A 20162-nucleotide genomic window follows, 5' to 3' on the forward strand; every position below is an offset into this window, starting at 1 on the left:
AGCTTTTTTAAGTAGTAACCCAAAGGTTTACATGCTGTTTTAAGTAGTATTATCGTTCAACAGCTGCTTCTTACTGAGGGGGGTGCAGGATTGTCAGTACCATTTTTGTACAATAAATACAAGTTAAGATTACCAGGATTAAAACTTTGCAATTTAATATTAGAAACGATGCTTACTGAAACATAGTTCAAATGTATGAATCATTTGAATGCTGAATACATTCAGTCAATATGTAGAGACTTGGAGGTTAAGCAATTTATCAGTTACGTTATAATTATAATAGGTAACATTACTCACAAACTTGTTATAGCGAAGTATATTGCCAGTACGAAAGTGTTAATTGTAAAAAGTCCTTCCATAGGGTTTCGTAAAAGCTGTTTTCAACAACAGAAATGCACCTCGGGAGAAAAATGTCCCATGATCCCACAGTTTGTAGTTTTCAGATTAGCTAGCTATCACCATGGATGTGTAACAATTGCTAGGGTAAAAATAGTAAAGTAAGTTCCAAGTTCTAACAGTGGTAAGGGGCTTTCAGCTGCTGGAGTCTGTAACACGGTATGAGCTGCACACGGCGTTAGCCATGGCAGGCTAATGTTACTAGCTCCAGCCTACAGTCTGCTTACAGGTAGCCAGGCTGTGTGAATATATTTCACGAGTCTTTGCGCTTTTAATTAGACTTGGTGTCTGAATTTTGTTTATAGCTGATCGTCAAAAGTACACTGCTCTGACTTTGCATGACAAACGCCAGGAGGAAGGAGTGTCCGATAACGAACACACGTAAGTAGCCAATGTTAGCTTCCTAGTTAGCATAATAAGTCGCGGGACATTTAAAAACAACTCAATGTAGTGTAGACGGATTTGGGACGCCAGTTATAACTGGAATAAGATAAACGCGTAATCTAAATAAGCACATCACAACTGATGATCCACTGGCTGTTGTGAGTGTCTCTGTTGAGCTCAGGCTAACGGTAGCTTGGTTGTAACTATTTTAAGGGAGCCAGATAACAAAAATGCACATTAAGTTAAATACCATATCTCTGGTTTCTGACAGTAAGGTTACCTAGCTTTATTTGTTTATGGTTTTAAAGACTATATGAAACTACAGTGTATGCTATGATAATAGCATTCTGAAGGTAGCTTCGTTGTGCTCAGAGACAGAGCTTTATGAGTCAATGAGACTGACAGGGTGCTTGATGTTAAGAGGTTCAATAGTCAATCACTGACTGCTCCTCCACAGCAGCAGGGAGCCGACTAATCACTGGAGAAGACTCAGAGCGTCACTGCTGAGAGGTTGTGATTTGAACAAGTAGCCATGGGACTCTTCTTAATGCCACCATGGAAACTAACTGACAACAAAGCCAGCCCAATTCTGCCCTCTCTAAGCACCTCACCACACTAGCAGGGAGTGTTTGTGACTGAAAAGAACAAAGCTTGCTGACAACGCTATTTCATTTGTAAATAAAGACACAGCAGTTATATTGCTTGGTTCAGAAAACCTTCTATATCTCCTCCTGTCTCTGGCTCTTTGCTGCAGAGGCGAGATGACCTCCTCTGCTCTCGGCCAGTCGCCACCCTTCATTCCGAACCTGGAGCCTGGGATGGGGAAGTCTGCAGCCATGCTGGGCTTGTCTGCTGGGCTGGGGGATGCAGAGATGGAATTGCAGAAGATGCTTATTGATGAGAGGATGAAGTGCGAAAACCACAGGACCAACTACAAAACACTGAAGGCTGAACACACCAGGTAAAACTGATCTAATATAAACTTGTTACGTATCTTTGGCAGTACTTTGTTTTGTATTGAGTACGAATTATGAGGGAAGACACTGAATAAAAACAAAAGAAAATATAATATTACTTTATGAACACTGTGTGTTTGCAGTAGTAGAGAAAACATCTCATAGAAACCATCCCTCCATAACCATACAACAACACTGACCCTGGCTATGATTGTATGGGTCGATGTGCTTCAGTTGCTGTGCACTGCGCTCACTCCCATCCTGCTTGCAGCCTGCAGGAGGAGCTGACCCGGGCGCAGGGAGAGCTGAGGCGCCTGCTGAGTGACAGACAGGCTCAGCAGGAGAAACTGCAGCTGCTGCTGGCCGAGCTCCGGGGAGACCTGCTGGACAGAACCAGGGAGCTGGAGGAGCTTCGGCTGCAGGTACACGAAGCCTGTGATGAGTCTCACACAATGAAACTGGTTAGAATCATGGATTGTGCTGCTGTTTGATTGATCAAAGGACAGGTTGGGGTTTCACTGATGTTACTTTACTTTACTGTAACCATACCTAACACGTCATTGGCAAGAACTCTAGAATTTATATTTTTACATTTGGACAATTTCAAACAAATTTCAAACAAATGTCTAATAGAATATAATGATGAAGTGATGACACTATGGATTAAAGCTCAATTTGACTGTTTGGTGGAGCGAGCCACAAGGATGTAATTATTGTTGTTTTTAATTATTAAAATTGCGTCTCCGTAAGATAACTTGAATCGACTTTCTGGCTACAAATGTGTATGCGTGTGTGTTTTTGAGCAGGTGATGACCCCCCAGCGGCTGGAGTTGCTCAGAGCTCAGGTGCAGCAGGAGATGGAGGCTCCAGTCAGAGAGAGGTTCAATAAACTCGAGGAGGTCGGTCATGTTTCTGTGTCTGTATGGCACATAAGTATTATAGGGATATCAGGCTACAAGAACTTTAGTAGACAATACCATTACCGGCTGCTAACAGCCAACATTAACTAGCTTTCCTTCTGCTGATTACATCACACTTTCCATTGTCAGAGGAAAACATGTATATCATCCATTTTTCATAGTGAGGTCGCTGCTTTCCAAACACATTTTCTTTTACCATGGGACACCGTTCAGCCCTAGCCCTGATGTCAATCTGTCCTTTGTATTATCATAGACCTATGAGGGAGAACATGGGTCAGTGAAAGAGTCCCCCACTACTTACTACTATGTAGTCATTATATATTGTAAGCAGTTCAAATCATATTTTTTACATTTTTAGACTTTACATTGTGATCAACACTATTATTTAATACTGCACCGAATACATCTCTTAACAGTGAAACAGTGCTATGAACAAAGTTCTCTCCTGTTATCGATTATGTCACTTTGGAAATTGTTGTTATTGTTGTAAATGATTAATAGCTGCAAATGGCTTCTATTGAAGAAGGAAATGTTGGAATTATCTTTTAAATTCCTGCTTTAAATAGCGTCAGCAGCTATGACTATGAAGTCAATAGCAACGGTCAAGATGTCAGCATCGAGTGGCTTTTGGCAATCTTTTGGCGCATTTCCACCGCAGGCTTCGCTCGGCCTCGCTCGGTTTTGTTAGGCCTTATTAGGCCCGGCTCACTTTAATGCTGCGCTTCCATTACAGTTTAGGAGCTGGGGCAGTAACTATAGTAACGCAGTGTAGGCAGAGCCGTGACATCATCTTCAATGAGCACCCGTGAGGACCCCAGAAAAAACAACATCAGCCGTTAGCTGTTTGCACTCAAGCTCCTCATATCTGTTCAGAAACTAGACAAAAGTTAAACAAGTACAAACCACTGACTGTCTGTGTCATGGCGAAGAAAGTCGCTGGTTTATTTATGTCTGTATAGGCCGTTGTGAGTGTGGACGGTCGGAGCATATAGCCTACATTGCGTTAGCTTAGCCAATCTCCATTTAGACAACAAATCAAATCAAGTTTTATTTATATAGCACATTTTTAAATGATTTTTGGTCGAGCCAAAGTGCTGTACATATAATAAAAATACCCTACAGTAAAGAGACTTTACAGCAAATACAACAGCACAGTTTGTGCAGAATATCAGTATCACATCGTACAATGAAAAACCTCCGGAGAAATGTTTGGAAATGCATGTGTCTATAATAAGAAGATCAAGCATTTTAAAAGGTTTTTCGCCTGCCGTCTGTCTGCAGACTTGTCAAAGCCTTAATTCATGGTTTTTACTAACCGGTATCAGTATGTTGTTACTTCGGCATCATTTTGAAACGTGTATTACAATTAAATCACGGTCAAATATGTTCATCTTGTTGTAGTTGTAGCCCCCTTGACAGCGATTCTCTCTCTAGTTTAGCATACTCAGCCCGACTCAGCCCTGTTTGTTGGCCTCGATAGAACCATGATTTAGTCGGGCCACAAAAAAGGTGAAAAGTAGTCCCGGGCCAAAACTAGGCCAAGTGGAAGCGCAACCAAAAACGGGCCCCGCACGGCTCGGCACGCTTAAAGCGAGCTCCGCGCTGCAGTGGAAACGCGCCATTTGAGACTCTGTGCTGATTTCCATGTTGTCTGCCTGATTGCTCTCATCCCCTTCTCACTGATTAGAAGTGTTATTACTCCATGTACACATTTTCTTTCCAGGAATCCGAGAAGTACAGGTCTGAGTACAACAAATTGCGGTATGACTTCACTTTTCTCAAGTCCCAGTTTGACCATCAGAGGGAAGAACATGCTCGTACTCTGGAGGAGAGGAGGATCCGCTCTGAAGCAGAGGTCTGTGTTGTCTGATAGTCAGCACTGTGTTTTTATTAAATTGTCCTACACTGGCGTGAAATGATAAAAGAAGATAATACTGTGGATGATCCCTTTCTGTTGGCAGGTGTCTCGTCTGGAGAAGGAGCGGGAGGAGCTGCTTGCTCAGTACCAGGTTTCAGACCCGCTGCGTGATGGCAGACGAGTGGAGGCTCTGCTGAGGGAGAAGGCTCAGCTCCACCTGCGGCTGAAGGGCCTGGAGGCAGAGGGGGCGGAGCTCCGGGCCCAGAGAGAGAACTCAGGCCAGCAGGCTGAGAACGTCCAGCGCATCCAGATCAGACAGCTGACAGAGACTCAGGCGGCAGTGAAGTCCATGGAGGTGAGACGGCTGCTCTCCTTTATGTTTGTTACAGCGCTTCCAAATAGTTTGACGCTTCAAAGCTTCATTCAGGTGGCGTTTGGATCACTTCAAAGCTTCATTCAGGTGGCGTTTGGATCACTTCAAAGCTTCATTCAGGTGGCGTTTGGATCACTTCAAAACTTCATTCAGGTGGCATTTGGATCACTTCAAAGCTTCATTCAGGTGGCGTTTGGATCACTTCAAAGCTTCATTCAGGTGGCGTTTGGATCACTTCAAAGCTTCATTCAGGTGGCGTTTGGATCACTTCAAAGCTTCATTCAGGTGGCATTGGGATCACTTAAAAGCTTCATTCAGGTGGCGTTTGGATCACTTCAAAGCTTCATTCAGGTGGCGTTTGGATCACTTCAAAGCTTCATTCAGGTGGCATTGGGATCACTTCAAAGCTTCATTCAGGTGGCATTTGGATCACTTCAAAGCTTCATTCAGGTGGCGTTTGGATCACTTCAAAGCTTCATTCAGGTGGCGTTTGGATCACTTCAAAGCTTCATTCAGGTGGCGTTTGGATCACTTCAAAGCTTCATTCAGGTGGCATTGGGATCACTTAAAAGCTTCATTCAGGTGGCGTTTGGATCACTTCAAAGCTTCATTCAGGTGGCATTGGGATCACTTAAAAGCTTCATTCAGGTGGCGTTTGGATCACTTCAAAGCTTCATTCTGGTGGCGTTTGGATCACTTCAAAGCTTCATTCAGGTGGCATTGGGATCACTTAAAAGCTTCATTCAGGTGGCGTTTGGATCACTTAAAAGCTTCATTCAGGTGGCATTGGGATCACTTCAAAGCTTCATTCAGGTGGCGTTTGGATCACTTCAAAGCTTCATTCAGGTGGCGTTTGGATCACTTCAAAGCTTCATTCAGGTGGCGTTTGGATCACTTCAAAGCTTCATTCAGGTGGCGTTTGGATCACTTCAAAGCTTCATTCAGGTGGCATTGGGATCACTTAAAAGCTTCATTCAGGTGGCGTTTGGATCACTTAAAAGCTTCATTCAGGTGGCATTGGGATCACTTCAAAGCTTCATTCAGGTGGCGTTTGGATCACTTCAAAGCTTCATTCAGGTGGCGTTTGGATCACTTCAAAGCTTCATTCAGGTGGCATTGGGATCACTTCAAAGCTTCATTCAGGTGGCGTTTGGATCACTTCAAAGCTTCATTCAGGTGGCGTTTGGATCACTTCAAAGCTTCATTCAGGTGGCGTTTGGATCACTTCAAAGCTTCATTCAGGTGGCGTTTGGATCACTTCAAAGCTTCATTCAGGTGGCGTTTGGATCACTTCAAAGCTTCATTCAGGTGGCATTGGGATCACTTCAAAGCTTCATTCAGGTGGCGTTTGGATCACTTCAAAGCTTCATTCAGGTGGCGTTTGGATCACTTCAAAGCTTCATTCAGGTGGCGTTTGGATCACTTCAAAGCTTCATTCAGGTGGCGTTTGGATCACTTCAAAGCTTCATTCAGGTGGCGTTTGGATCACTTAAAAGCTTCATTCAGGTGGCGTTTGGATCACTTCAAAGCTTCATTCAGGTGGCATTGGGATCACTTCAAAGCTTCATTCAGGTGGCATTGGGATCACTTAAAAGCTTCATTCAGGTGGCGTTTGGATCACTTCAAAGCTTCATTCAGGTGGCGTTTGGATCACTTAAAAGCTTCATTCAGGTGGCGTTTGGATCACTTCAAAGCTTCATTCAGGTGGCGTTTGGATCACTTCAAAGCTTCATTCAGGTGGCATTGGGATCACTTCAAAGCTTCATTCAGGTGGCATTGGGATCACTTCAAAGCTTCATTCAGGTGGCATTGGGATCACTTAAAAGCTTCATTCAGGTGGCGTTTGGATCACTTCAAAGCTTCATTCAGGTGGCGTTTGGATCACTTCAAAGCTTCATTCAGGTGGCGTTTGGATCACTTAAAAGCTTCATTCAGGTGGCGTTTGGATCACTTCAAAGCTTCATTCAGGTGGCATTGGGATCACTTCAAAGCTTCATTCAGGTGGCGTTTGGATCACTTCAAAGCTTCATTCAGGTGGCATTGGGATCACTTCAAAGCTTCATTCAGGTGGCGTTTGGATCACTTCAAAGCTTCATTCAGGTGGCGTTTGGATCACTTCAAAGCTTCATTCAGGTGGCGTTTGGATCACTTCAAAGCTTCATTCAGGTGGCGTTTGGATCACTTCAAAGCTTCATTCAGGTGGCGTTTGGATCCTAAACGACGATTGAAAACTGTACAGCTTCATTTTCTGGGTCATATTACTGGAAAAGATCCCAGGTTAGGGGGGAGTGACAAAGCAGGGTTCAGAGTCATTGATGAATAACTTACAGAAAAATCATGAGCAATAGCCCACCTTCTCCCCACCTCTTTTGGATCCTCTCTCTCTCCATCAAAAACACACAACTTAGTCCTCTCTCTCTCTCTCTCTCTCCATCAAACACACACACAGCTTAGTCCTCTCTCTCTCTCTCTCCATCAAACACACACACAGCTTAGTCCTCTCTCTCTCTCTCTCTCCATCAAACACACATACAGCTTAGTCCTCTCTCTCTCTCCATCAAACACACACACAGCTTAGTCCTCTCTCTCTCTCTCTCTCTCTCTCTCTCCATCAAACACACACACAGCTTAGTCCTCTCTCTCTCTCTCTCTCCATCAAACACACACATAGCTTAGTCCTCTCTCTCTCTCTCTCTCCATCAAACACACACACAGCTTAGTCCTCTCTCTCTCTCTTCATCAAACACACACACAGCTTAGTCCTCTCTCTCTCTCTCAATTCAATTCAATTCAAATTCAATTCAAAGGGGCTTTATTGGCATGAAAGTTAAATTAAACAATGTTGCCAAAGCATCACAATACAAAATAATTAACAACATTAACATACATTTCAAATGTTTACATATTATTGATGATATATATATATATACAGTGATACAATTACATTCTCTCTCTTTCCATCAAACACACACAGCTTAGTCCTCTCTCTCTCTCTCTCTCCATCAAACACACACACAGCTTAGTCATCTCTCTCTCTCTCTCTCCATCAAACACACACACAGCTTAGTCCTCTCTCTCCTCTCTCTCCATCAAACACACACACAGCTTAGTCCTCTCTCTCCTCTCTCTCCATCAAACACACACACAGCTTAGTCCTCTCTCTCCTCTCTCTCCATCAAACACACACACAGCTTAGTTCTCTCTCTCTCTCTCTCTCCATCAAACACACACACAGCTTAGTCCTCTCTCTCTCTCTCTCTCTCCATCAAACACACACACAGCTTAGTTCTCTCTCTCTCTCTCTCTCCATCAAACACACACACAGCTTAGTTCTCTCTCTCTCTCTCTCTCCATCAAACACACACACAGCTTAGTTCTCTCTCTCTCTCTCTCTCCATCAAACACACACACAGCTTAGTCCTCTCTCTCTCTCTCTCCATCAAACACACACACAGCTTAGTCATCTCTCTCTCTCTCTCTCCATCAAACACACACACAGCTTAGTCATCTCTCTCTCTCTCTCTCTCCATCAAACACACACACAGCTTAGTCATCTCTCTCTCCATCAAACACACACAGCTTAGTCCTCTCTCTCCTCTCTCTCCATCAAACACACACACAGCTTAGTTCTCTCTCTCTCTCTCTCTCCATCAAACACACACACAGCTTAGTCCTCTCTCTCTCTCTCTCCATCAAACACACACACAGCTTAGTCCTCTCTCTCTTTCTCTCTCCATCAAACACACACACACACAGCTTAGTCCTCTCTCTCTCTCTTCATCAAACACACACACAGCTTAGTCCTCTCTCTCTCTCTCTCTCCATCAAACACACACACACACACACACAGTTTAGTCCTCTCTCTCTCCATCAAACACACACACCGCTTAATCCTCTCTCTCTCTCTCTCTCCATCACACACACACACAGCTTAGTCCTCTCTCTGTAACTACAAGTATTGATGTTGACCACATTCACCAGTTCTACTCATTTAAGAAAGTTCATTTATTAAAAATACCAACTTATTTCAACCCCATGAATACCTTTATTCAAATGAAGGATACCGTTTAAGATTTCATGTATTTATCTTTTTGTTAATTGTTAGGATAAAGATATTTGTTCATATGTAATTTTACTCTATATGTGACCTTGTTTGTGGTTGTTGGATGGGATTAACGGTTGTTGATGTGACAGGCGGAGCGTCAGTCTCTGCGTCTGCAGCTGGAGCGGATGGAGAGCGAGCTTCACCTTACACAGGAGCAGAGCAGCCAGCTGAGCGGGAGGCTGCACCGAGCAGAGAGGGAGGGGGCTAGTCTGAGCAGACAGGTACGCTCACCTATCAGCACACAGTACTGTCTGGGCTGCTAAGCCAGGGTCAGTCCAATGAAAACCTTTAGTATTAATGACAAACACTTGAAACCTTTATATGAACTGTAATCCACAACAGCTTCTACACACACACACACACACACACACACACACACACACACACACACACACACACACACACACACACACACACACACACACACACACACACACACACACACACACACACACACACACACACACACACACACACACACACACACACACACACGTGATTTGAAGCCTGAAAGTGAAATTGATTAGTATTAGGTTTCTTTGGTTCTCAGATCGAAAGCCTGAAGCATTCCCATAAACTGGAGGTGGACAGCACCAGGTTTGAGTGTGCCCGCTCTAAAGGGGAGCTGGAGAGGGAGAGAGACACACTGCTGGGGCAGGTTGATGGTATGACACACACGCACACGCACACGCACACGGCTTAGAAATTGAATAATATCTGACAGAACAGGAACTCCGAGTTGCATTACAAAGATATAGTTTTACAATGCAAGGCAGTGGAGGATTGGGAGAAGAACCCATGAAAACAACAGGAGTAAATGATTGTCTTTGTTCAAACTATGGAGCCTCTGTTATTATTTATAACCTTCATAAATTAGAGCCTGTGTGTGCATCTCTGCCTCTTTATCGCCCTCCTGTCTAAGAAAGGCCAACACTACTGTATGTGCTGAAGTGTTGGCAGGACACATTTCACTTTGCACTCTGTACTTTGTTTACTTTGATCATTAGAGTAAGAGTTTATTTAAGTTAACAAGTCATCTGTCAGACCCTCTCAGATCATATGTAGCATTGTCTCCGCAGAAGAACACAGGATCCGTAATCATTCTTACTGTTGGCATCAACCTGTTTCCCCCTCACCCTCAGATTGTCATGGTAACGTGTGTCTCAGGTCTGCAGGCAGATGTGGAGTTGATGAAGGCTTCGGCAGAGAGACACAAAGAACTTCTGGTTGAGAAAGAGAGGGAGTTAGTGAGGAGGGTGCAGGCTGCCCGTGAGGAGGAGCTCCGGAAAACTGCCATCCTGCAAGAGGAGAAGTGAGAATCCCCTCAAAAAGCTCATTTACTGGTCTTCCTCTCTGCAACTCGTCTTTGTATCTGTATTTACTTGTCATGCTTTCTGTTGTGAGGCTGGAGGTGGAGAGCCGTCTTGCAGCTCTGGAGCAGCAGAGGGCGCTGCAGGCTGCTGCAGAGCACGGCCAGCAGGAGGAGTGCGAGCAGCGGCTCCGGAGCTGCCAACAGGCCGAGGAGTCTGTCCGCAGAGAGCTGCTCTCCCTCAGGTCAGCAGGACACTTGCCTGTTATATCCACCAGGGGGCTGTTTCCAGCTTATTGCTGACATCCTGGCTGCCTAAAGGTTTAGTTATCTTTTCACATGCAATCAATAACGTGCACGTAAAGGCCACAGTTTATTTCCTGCAACAAATGTAGAAGAAAGGAAACTGGAGTTTGGGAGATGTTACCTTGTTGAATAATCTCCCACTTTCCCTTCTATCCTTAATTTCTACAAATGTTTGTGGTGAATTGCTAAAAAATAATGGCTTGTGAGCATGTTCCTGCAGTATTATACTTTTTTTATTTTATTAAAATTACAGCGCAAGTATTGTGTGAAATAGGTCCATGTTCCTTTTCAAATCATACAAAGAAAAATTGCTTTTGTTTGTGACGGCATGTCCTTTCATCTCTAACTCATGATGACACTCAGTGCCTCGTGTTGTGGGTTACAGAGGCAAGCTCCAGCTGCAGAGCGTCCAGCAGGAGGAACTGGAGAGGCAGAGAGCAGAGACGGCTGACCTGCAGCAGGTACCAGCCTCCACAACCCCATGTGTGACTGTCACACAGCCTGGCCAGGGTGTAGGTCTGAAATCAGCGTGTTTTTTTCTGACCCAACAGCAGAACCAGGAACTAGGTGTTCAGCTTGGCACGCTGTCTCACTCTGAGAGCGAGCTGCTGGAGGCAAACCAGCGCCTGAGAGAAACCCTGGAGCGCCTGAGGGAGGACGTGAGGGGGGCTCGGGCTCAGGCTGAGAGGAGCCAGCAGGAGGCAGAGAGGTGTTGCTGCTGCCTCACACTGTCTTTGTTACTTTAGTGGGGGTTTACTGGGGAGGCCCCAAACTGTGGAGCAGCCTCCCATTGGATCTTAGAACAGCAAACTCAATTTTTTAAGTAAATAAAATTCTTATCTTTTTAATTTGGGGTAATTTCAGTGGTATCACTGTTCATGTTGTATTGTTTTATGGTTCTGTGATATAACTCTTTCAGTTTTACATTTTATTTGTATAACTTTGTATAACTCTTATTTGTATGTGTCTTGCATTGTAAAGCACTTTGGGCTGCACCTTGCATGAAAGGTGCTACATAAATAAAGTGTATTATTATTATTATTATTATTATTATTATTATTATTATTCCATGTTTACTTTGGATATAGGGTTACCAACATATAGAAATGCAATGTAGATGATGCGCCTACTAAACACTGTTGTGTGCTGCCCTCCCTCAAGGCTGGTGGAGGAGCGCCGGGTGGAGTGGTTGGAGGAGAAACAAAAACTGCACGAGCGAGACGCTGAGCTGCAGCACAAATACTCTCAGGTGAAGGAGAAGCTGCAGAGGGCGGCGGCGGCACAGAAGAAGGTAGGCCTACCACTGCTGTGACACTCTTCTCATTTAACATTCACACTCAGAGACCAGCTCAGGGTGCAAGGAGTCAGGGGGGGGAGAGTCAGGGTGCAGGGAGTCGGGGGGGGGGAGAGTCAGGGTGCAGGGAGTCGGGGGGGGGGGGGGGGGAGAGTCAGGGTGCAGGGAGTCAGGGGGGGAGTCAGGGTTCAGGGAGTCAGGGGGGGAGTCAGGGTGCAGAGAGTCAGGGTGCAGGGAGTCGGGGGGGGGGGGGAGAGTCAGGGTGCAGGGAGTCAGGGGGGGAAGTCAGGGTGCAGGGAGTCAGGGTTCAGAGAGTCAGGGTGCAGGGAGTCAGGGGGGGAGTCAGGGTGCAGAGAGTCAGGGTGCAGGGAATCAAGGGGGGGGAGTCAGGGTGCAGAGAGTCAGGGTGCAGAGAGTCAGGAGGGGAGTCAGGGTGCAGGGAGTCAGGAGGGGAGTCAGGGTGCAGGGAGTCAGGAGGGGAGAGTCAGGGTGCAGGGAGTCAGGGTGCAGGGAGTCAGGGGGGAGAGTCAGGGTGCAGGGAGTCAGGGGGGGGAGTCAGGGTGCAAGGAGTCAGGGGGGGAGAGTCAGGGGGGGGAGAGTCAGGTTGCAGGGAGTCAGGGGGGGAGTCAGGGTGCAGGGAGTCAGGGGGGAGAGTCAGGGTGCAGGGAGTCAGGGGGGGAGAGTCAGGGTGCAGGGAGTCAGGGGGGGAGAGTCAGGGTGCAGGGAGTCAGGGTGCAGGGAGTCAGGGGTGGAGAGTCAGGGTGCAGGGAGTCAGGGGGGTTGTCAGGGTGCAGAGAGTCAGGGTGCAGGGAATCAAGGGGGGGGAGTCAGGGTGCAGAGAGTCAGGGTGCAGAGAGTCAGGAGGGGAGTCAGGGTGCAGGGAGTCAGGAGGGGAGAGTCAGGGGGGGAGAGTCAGGGGGGAGAGTCAGGGGGGGAGAGTCAGGGGGGAGAGTCAGGGTGCAGGGAGTCAGGGGGGGGGAGTCAGGGTGCAAGGAGTCAGGAGGGAGAGTCAGGGTGCAAGGAGTCAGGGGGGGAGAGTCAGGGTGCAGGGAGTCAGGGGGGGGGAGTTAGGGTGCAAGGAGTCAGGGGGGAGAGTCAGGGTGCAAGGAGTCAGGGGGGGAGAGTCAGGGTGCAGGGAGTCAGGGGGGGAGAGTCAGGATGCAAGGAGTCAGGGGGGAGAGTCAGGGTGCAGGGAGTCAGGGGGGGAGAGTCAGGGTGCAGGGAGTCAGGGTGCAGGGAGTCAGGGTGCAGGGAGTCAGGGTGCAGAGAGTCAGGAGGGGAGTCAGGGTGCAGAGAGTCAGGGTGCAGGGAGTCAGGGTGCAGAGAGTCAGGAGGAGAGTCAGGGTGCAGAGAGTCAGGGTGCAGAGAGTCAGGGGGGGGAGAGTCGGGAGGGAGAGTCAGGAGGGGAGTCAGGGTGCAGAGAGTCAGGGGGGGAGAGTCAGGCTGCAGGGAGTCAGGGTGCAGAGAGTCAGGGAGTCAGGGGGGGAGAGTCAGGGTGCAGGGAGTCAGGGTGCAGGGAGTCAGGGTGCAGGGAGTCAGGGTGCAGAGAGTCAGGGTGCAGGGAGTCAGGGTGCAGGGAGTCAGGGGGGGAGAGTCAGGGTGCAGGGAGTCAGGGTGCAGGGAGTCAGGGTGCAGAGAGTCAGGGTGCAGAGAGTCAGGGTGCGGAGAGTCAGGGTGCAGGGAGTCAGGGGGGGAGAGTCAGGGTGCAGGGAGTCAGGGTGCAGGGAGTCAGGGTGCAGAGAGTCAGGGTGCAGAGAGTCAGGGTGCAGGGAGTCAGGGTGCAGAGAGTCAGGGTGCAGAGAGTCAGGGTGCAGAGAGTCAGGGTGCAGGGAGTCAGGTTGCAGGGAGTCGGGGGGAGAGTCCCTTAAACAGGGTCATCTGTTACAATGACTAATTACTTGTTAAACAAAGTAATTGAACCACCCCAATATTCAAGTAATGTATCTTGATTACATCCGTTACTTTTCGATTACCTCAATATCAAATACGCATATAAAGAAAATAGAAAATATATATCAATAAGATTGCTTTTACTAATTATATTGTGATAACAGAGAAGAGAAGAGAAAAATGTAACATTAGAAAAGAAGAAACCGTTCTGTATCAGAAATGTGTCTCTTTCAGTGATTTTTAAATGATAAACTTGCCTTTCGTTCCTGTTCCAAGTGTTGGACTACTGAATTTGATGATGAAGTAAATATTCCGGCCACTATGTTACTAATGAATATGTGTGCTGTTAACATTGTTCTGCCTAATATAATGTTTCTGTCTGTTCATAGTTAGGCTGGATTGTTGGTCCAGTTTTTCCTTCCTTGTCAAGTATTCTATTCACACTTGACACTCAAACCTTATTTAAATAGTCCTAAACTAAAATCAGTAGAAGTAGACAGGTTAGTTGACGTTAGTTGGCTAGCAGTTAGCAGGTGGTCTACTCTACCCGTAAATGCTTGTTCCAATGAGGTGTGTGTGTGTGTGTGTGTGTGTGTGTGTGTGTGTGTGTGTGTGTGTGTGTGTGTGTGTGTGTGTGTGTGTGTGTGTGTGTGTGTGTGTGTGTGTGTGTGTGTGTGTGTGTGTGTGTGTGTGTGTGTGTGTGTGTGTGTGTGTGTGTGTGTGTGTGTGTGTGTGTGTGTGTGTGTGTGTGTGTGTGTGTGTGTGTGTGTGTGTGTGTGTGTGTGTGTGTGTGTGTGTGTGTGTGTGTCAGAGGCGAGCGCAGACAGAGCACAGAGACAAGAGGCTGCAGGAGAAGCTGCAGCTGAAGGAGGCCAGGATTCAGGAGTTGGAGCTGGGCTCTGCTGCTGCCAACAAGTATAACGTTTTTATAATTAGAATCAACTTTACTGATATAGCAACTTTCAAAGCTTATTTACAAAGTGCTTTCACATAAAACTACAGCGAACCAGTGAATTAAACAAAAGCATCAGAACACAAAGTAAAACACAGGCACATAAAAGAGCTGACGTGTTGCAGCCCTGGGGCCGTATTCACAAAGCATTTTATCTTACCGCTAGGAGTGCTCCTAACTCGCGCTAAAACATTTTACGTAGGAGTTTTTTCTTAAAAGTTATTCACAAAGCCGCTGAGACCTACTCATACTAAGGATAAATCACTAAGAGTGAACTAAGAGTGACGCGCCGTTGCTATGGATTACGTCGATTCTCGTGCATGAGTTTAGAAGCGGTCAGTACGGTGATTGGTTGTTCAGAGCAGGCGGTCTCGGTGAAACTCATCCGCAACATCCCACAAACGAGCCCACTAAAACAAGGAAATAGCCTAGGCTAGAAATGTATTCCTATCAAATAGTTATGGACAGTGCAGTTAGCAGAATACACGCATGATCACAAGTTTGTGCAGACCACGATAATGACGTTGTATATGCACGTTAAAGAGAGAGAGCAAACAATAAAAATACGTAAATTGCATTAAATCAAGGGGGCAATTAAAAGCACCCTGCAAACTATTATCCAATGAGCATATTTCCAGCACTTAAACACTTTCAATAACAGCCCATACAGCCGTTAAAGCCCCCCTATCACGATGAATGAAAACAATCTGCGTGTTGATGGAATGTACTTTCTTTCTATTGACGAACACGTCCTCATCTTTTGATGGCGCAATTATTTTTATGTGCGACCCGTCAATAGCACCGACCACACCGGGCATACCTGCATTGCCATGAAGTTGGCTTTGATCCTGTGTAGTTGTTGATTGTCCAAAGGAAACCGGATAAACTGTTGGATGATATGTGGTCTAGAGAGCGCGTTGATGGTTTGGTTTATGGCACAGCTGACTGATGGTTGCGATATTCCTAAATTGTCGGCATTGCAAAGTTGCATTTTCCCTGTTGCTAAATATCGTAGTGTTGCCAAACATTTTATTTCCGGACTAATCGGGTTATTCCTGTTAGTCGGGGATGTTATTGCATCCCGCACTAATTCCACAACAAGTTTGATACCCTCACGATTTAGCCTATATCTCTTGATCAATTCACAGTCTTCCATTGTCTCCAAAACATTTCGTCTCGCAGCCATTTTCAGATTCTTTGTGAATAGGTCTTACTGAGTTAGGAGTCCTCTCGAGGACTTTTAAGCTCTCCCAGACTTAGATGCTACTTTTAGGCCTAAAATACTTTTTGAATTGCTCTTAGTGAATAAAATTAGGAGTCCTACATTTAAGACTGACACGCCCATTATGCTTAGGAGTTTCTCCTAAATTCGCCAGTTAGGAGCTACTTTTAGCTCTAAGATCCTTTGTGAATACGGCCCCTGATGTCCAGAGACCAGCAGCTCTGACAGTCTGCTTTGTGTTTGGACCTGGGAACGACCAGCAGCGAGGCCTCCGAGGAGCTTGGGGTGCAGGGCTTTAAAAGCTCAGATAAATAACTTGCCTCTCAAGGCCCCGCCCCAAGTTATTTCCTAATCCAAACATCGATTCTAAAAGCAACAGGTAGCAAGGATCGCTGTGATGTGTTCATATTTCCTGGTCGGAGTTAAAATCCTTGCAGCAGAGCTATAAACATTTAAAAAATGAGTGAGCTGCTTAATGGCTGGTGTGTGTGTGTGTGTGTGTGTGTGTGTGTGTGTGTGTGTGTGTGTGTGTGTGTGTGTGTGTGTGTGTGTGTGTGTGTGTGTGTGTGTGTGTGTGTGTGTGTGTGTGTGTGTGTGTGTGTGTGTGTGTGTGTGTGTGTGTGTGTGTGTGTGTGTGTGTGTGTGTGTGTGTGTGTGTGTGTGTGTGTGTGTGTGTGTGTGTCTCTTCCTCTCTGTCAGACGCTCGTCTTCCTCAGAGGAGCAGCCTCCGCTCAGCAGGCGGATGAAGGAGCTGCAGCGTCGACACAACGAGTTTCGACGCCTCCTATTGGGGGGCCATGCTCCCTACAGCGCCGGCCACGCCTTCCTGACCTCCACATCCACCCCCCCCCTCCCCAGGACTGAGGGCCAGCAGGCCAACATCCCAGTAAGCATTTTGAGTCGCAGCCAGTTCATGGACGAAAAAACAGCTCCAAGTAAAAATGTACGAGGCTCAGAGCACCTTTAACACACAGGAAATAGACCAGAATGCAATGCCACTACAGTATAAGTTGGGTTTATAAGTGTTAGGATCTCGATTCTCTCTTTACTCGCACACAAACAAATAAAAAGTAACACTGTAGGCGGAGGTGGAAAGGGTGGAGAGCATCTGAAGTACGACATGAACAAATCTCTGTTTCAATCACATATCACAAACAAAGCCACATGTTGAGGTTGACTGTTTAACTCCCCACGCCCTTACAGTGATGAATACACTCTGAGATCAACACTCAGCAAACAGGAAACTACGTTGTCCTGACTGTCACAGTCTATGGTTATCCATGATGAGCAAGTCACAAAGGTACACACAGATATACACACTTATGATGGACCATCTCTCTCTTGGAAAGACCTCTTTTGATTATGATATTAATGAAAGCCGTTTGTTGGCTCGAGTAGAACCATTCTTGTTCTGTTTTTCACAACTGTGATTATGATTGTTCTACAGTACTGCAATATCCTACATGTTAATTATTACGCGTTTGTCCATCACTTTAAAGACAACTGCTCCGCCAAATGAAAAGCAGCTCAAAAAATGTAGTTCCACCCTTTGGGAAATGATGAATCCGCCCACCATAATGCTTTCAATTATAACACTGTCATACTTGTCGCCCAGCCGTGTCCTGACCAGCAACAATGAGTTGTTTCTATCAAATGGAGATACAGGTCCTATGATTGAATAAAGTCAGACTGAAGCATTCTGTTGACGAGCTAACAGGAAACGGGAGGGGCCGGAGACTACAGGAGAGCTTCAGTGTGAAACAGAATGCAGCATAGTAATAGTTTTTCAGTGTCTTGTTTTCAAAATCTTAAGTGAAAAGGAAACACCATTAATGACCCTTGCCTAATAGCAATACTGTGTGTGGGGGGGCATTAATGTGGCTAACTGCTGTAGTGACGTCACATTGTGTCCTGCAGGAGGAGCAGCACCAGAGGGAGCTGGCTCTGCTGCGCCGCCGGCTGGAGGACCTGGAGAGCGCCCAGCAGCAGCAGCTGCAAGACCTGGGCTCTCTGAGAGACCCCCCCCAGCCTGACCTCTGACCCCATTGGAACTGCATTAGCAAGGACACAAGCAGTGTTTTTATATCAATGGAAGCATCATTTGTTGGCTTATTTAAACAAAGTAGAGGTGAGAAGAGAGGCCAGCGTTTACATGTGTTTCTATCATTGTAAGGCCGCTGCAGCTTCATGTCAAAGTGAGCCTGGCATCCTCAGGGTTGAATTTTGTATTTAGATGTTTGTTGTTTACACACATTTGTTCTGAAGCTTTCTGTGAAAAAACAAAGTTTTTATACAGCGATTTAAATAACATGGCTCTTCCATCTGTGAATTGCACAATGTATATACACAGAGTTCATGTCATATATTGAAATAAATGATTAGAAGATACCGTTTTTTCTGATATCAGTGGTTTGACTTATTCAAGATGACTCAAGGTCCTAGAATCACAAAATTGTGTGGCAACAAATCTGTTTACGTAAAGGAACTGCGACCTGGGGCCTATACTACGAAGCAGGATTTTCGCTTAGCCGGCTAACTTCAGGGAAAACTCGGGGTTTCCGGTCCTACGATGCTGGTTCTCTTTTTAGCAGGCTAGATCTCCATGGTGACTTATCCTGGAACCTAGTCTGTGCTCCGAAGCAGGATAGGTTCCAGGATAAGAGATCAACTCAGCGAAAGCACCACGCCTGCTGACCAATCAGAGCTCAGTGTGCGGAGGAAATACAATTTAAACTGCCGTTGCAGGAAAGACGGCCGGCCAAAATCACCGACTGTGAACGTGAAAATGAATAGAATATCACCTCCCATCTTCAGAGCAATCTGACTATTATAACTATTATACTATTATGTTAAGAAAGCTTAATTAAATATCTGCCACAACATAAGTAACCGGATCAAAGTAACATCACGTTGCCTACAGTCCGCGGCACTGTGAGTGCAGACGTCGATGTGTCCCATTATCATTCATATCACATCATATCACATCATAATGTATCATATATTTCCTTATCTGAGTCAGCTGAGCCGTATCTGGCCGTGCAACACTTACAGTATCACATACTGTATGCAGAAGTATTATTTGAAGCAACACATTAAGTTGACGAAACACTCAAGTCAAATGTAATTAAAGTCAGATCGTGTCTTAGACGGGGCTTCATATCATAAACCTGTTAATGTACGCATTTCTTTTACCAGCTGTATTCACCTTGCAGGTACAGCTATGTGGCTTTTATCCTGGATAAAGTGTTTAAGTCATGGATGTTTAAAGTTTAACGTCTTCATATTTGTCTAATATTATAGTTGACTTTTCATTCAGGAAGTATGACGCTGCGCTGTCAGTACGCTTCTCCATGTTTGTGATTGGTCGAATGCTCCAAATGACACCCCTTTCATGTGAACGCGCGCCTAACTAGATAGGACACGGCTGGCTTAAGTTAACGAGTTGATAACCCGCGTCGCAGTACCGTTTAGCTAGAGCGCGTATGTTTTGGATTAGGCCAACCGGCTAACTCAAACATATCCAGGTTAGGTTGAACCAGCTTCGTAGTACAGTCCTCTGACCTCAGAAGAATGGTTCTTATTGAGCTATGTGTTGGTTACATGTCTGATTTCCGTAAATGCATATTTTTTATAAACTGTGAAATACTGACAGGTGCATCACTTCAATGTTATAGATGCCAAGGACTTCCCAGAGTTCAGAGTCCAGCAGGGTTTTGTGTCATGTGAGAGGAAGAAGGCTTGCTCAGTTCCAGGAGCAGCTCTTCAGTTCATCAAAAGAGTTTTTAACATGTTGTAGTTGCTCCATCATCTCAGAAGGGGCTCCATTTAGGTTCAGCTTCTCTTTGATCTGTGGAAAAAGCAAAAGACAGTAAAGAGCATATTCAAAACCTACTCCAAATGCCTTCTTAGCCTAGTAGCTACTCTTACTCCAAATTACAGCAACTTATAGTTCAATTCCAACCCTGGAACCTTTTACTGCATGTCAGACCCCTTTCCCTCCCCCCATTTACAGTCTCAACCACAACAATTGTGTGGGTTATCCAGTCATTTCAGTTAATTGATCCAATAATGAGTTAAAGTGAGAACTGTAGTTCTCATATAAAGCTTTGCAGGGTTCACTTCTGTGCCACTTTGCACATGAGAGCAGGAAACGACAGTGGGCTCAAAAAAGCAGAAGAAGCTTTGAAATCAAATTTC

General features: G+C 45.8%; 2 protein-coding genes across 3 annotated transcripts in view; one reads left to right on the forward strand and one right to left on the reverse strand.

Moving 5' to 3' along the window:
* The first annotated feature begins 365 nt into the window (after window positions 1–365).
* On the forward strand, window positions 366–18353 carry cep83 (centrosomal protein 83). Of its 2 annotated transcripts, none has more exons than XM_079655159.1 (16): window positions 366–777; window positions 1535–1741; window positions 2008–2158; window positions 2543–2635; window positions 4380–4511; window positions 4618–4869; window positions 9082–9213; window positions 9543–9657; window positions 10160–10304; window positions 10397–10546; window positions 10993–11068; window positions 11159–11316; window positions 11769–11898; window positions 14603–14706; window positions 16665–16851; window positions 17883–18353. In XM_079655159.1, exons 2-16 carry the CDS (start codon window positions 1542–1544, stop codon window positions 18003–18005), a joined length of 2148 nt encoding a protein of 715 aa, XP_079511285.1. In that variant the 5' UTR covers window positions 366–777; window positions 1535–1541; the 3' UTR covers window positions 18006–18353. The 2 variants fall into 2 exon arrangements, with proteins under 2 accessions (XP_079511285.1, XP_079511284.1); XM_079655158.1 differs by lacking the exon at window positions 366–777 and adding an exon at window positions 907–938.
* The window catches only part of plxnc1 (plexin C1), a 30909-nt gene continuing 28978 nt past the window's right edge, over window positions 18232–20162 (reverse strand). Inside the window, exon 31 of the mRNA XM_079655152.1 lies at window positions 18232–19812. Within this exon, the coding sequence (XP_079511278.1) occupies window positions 19708–19812 (105 nt within the window). The 3' untranslated portion in view covers window positions 18232–19707. The remainder of the gene's footprint in view (window positions 19813–20162) is intronic.

The sequence above is a fragment of the Notothenia rossii genome (assembly GCF_949606895.1).
Source record: "Notothenia rossii genome assembly, chromosome: 10".
In the NCBI taxonomy this organism is placed as follows: domain Eukaryota; kingdom Metazoa; phylum Chordata; class Actinopteri; order Perciformes; family Nototheniidae; genus Notothenia; species Notothenia rossii.

Coding starts and splice junctions, on each gene's coding strand:
- cep83 (XM_079655158.1), top strand. Junction 2,159..2,542: donor TGGAGGAGCTTCGGCTGCAG/GTACACGAAGCC, acceptor GTTTTTGAGCAG/GTGATGACCCCCCAGCGGCT. Junction 14,707..16,664: donor GGCTCTGCTGCTGCCAACAA/GTATAACGTTTT, acceptor CCTCTCTGTCAG/ACGCTCGTCTTCCTCAGAGG.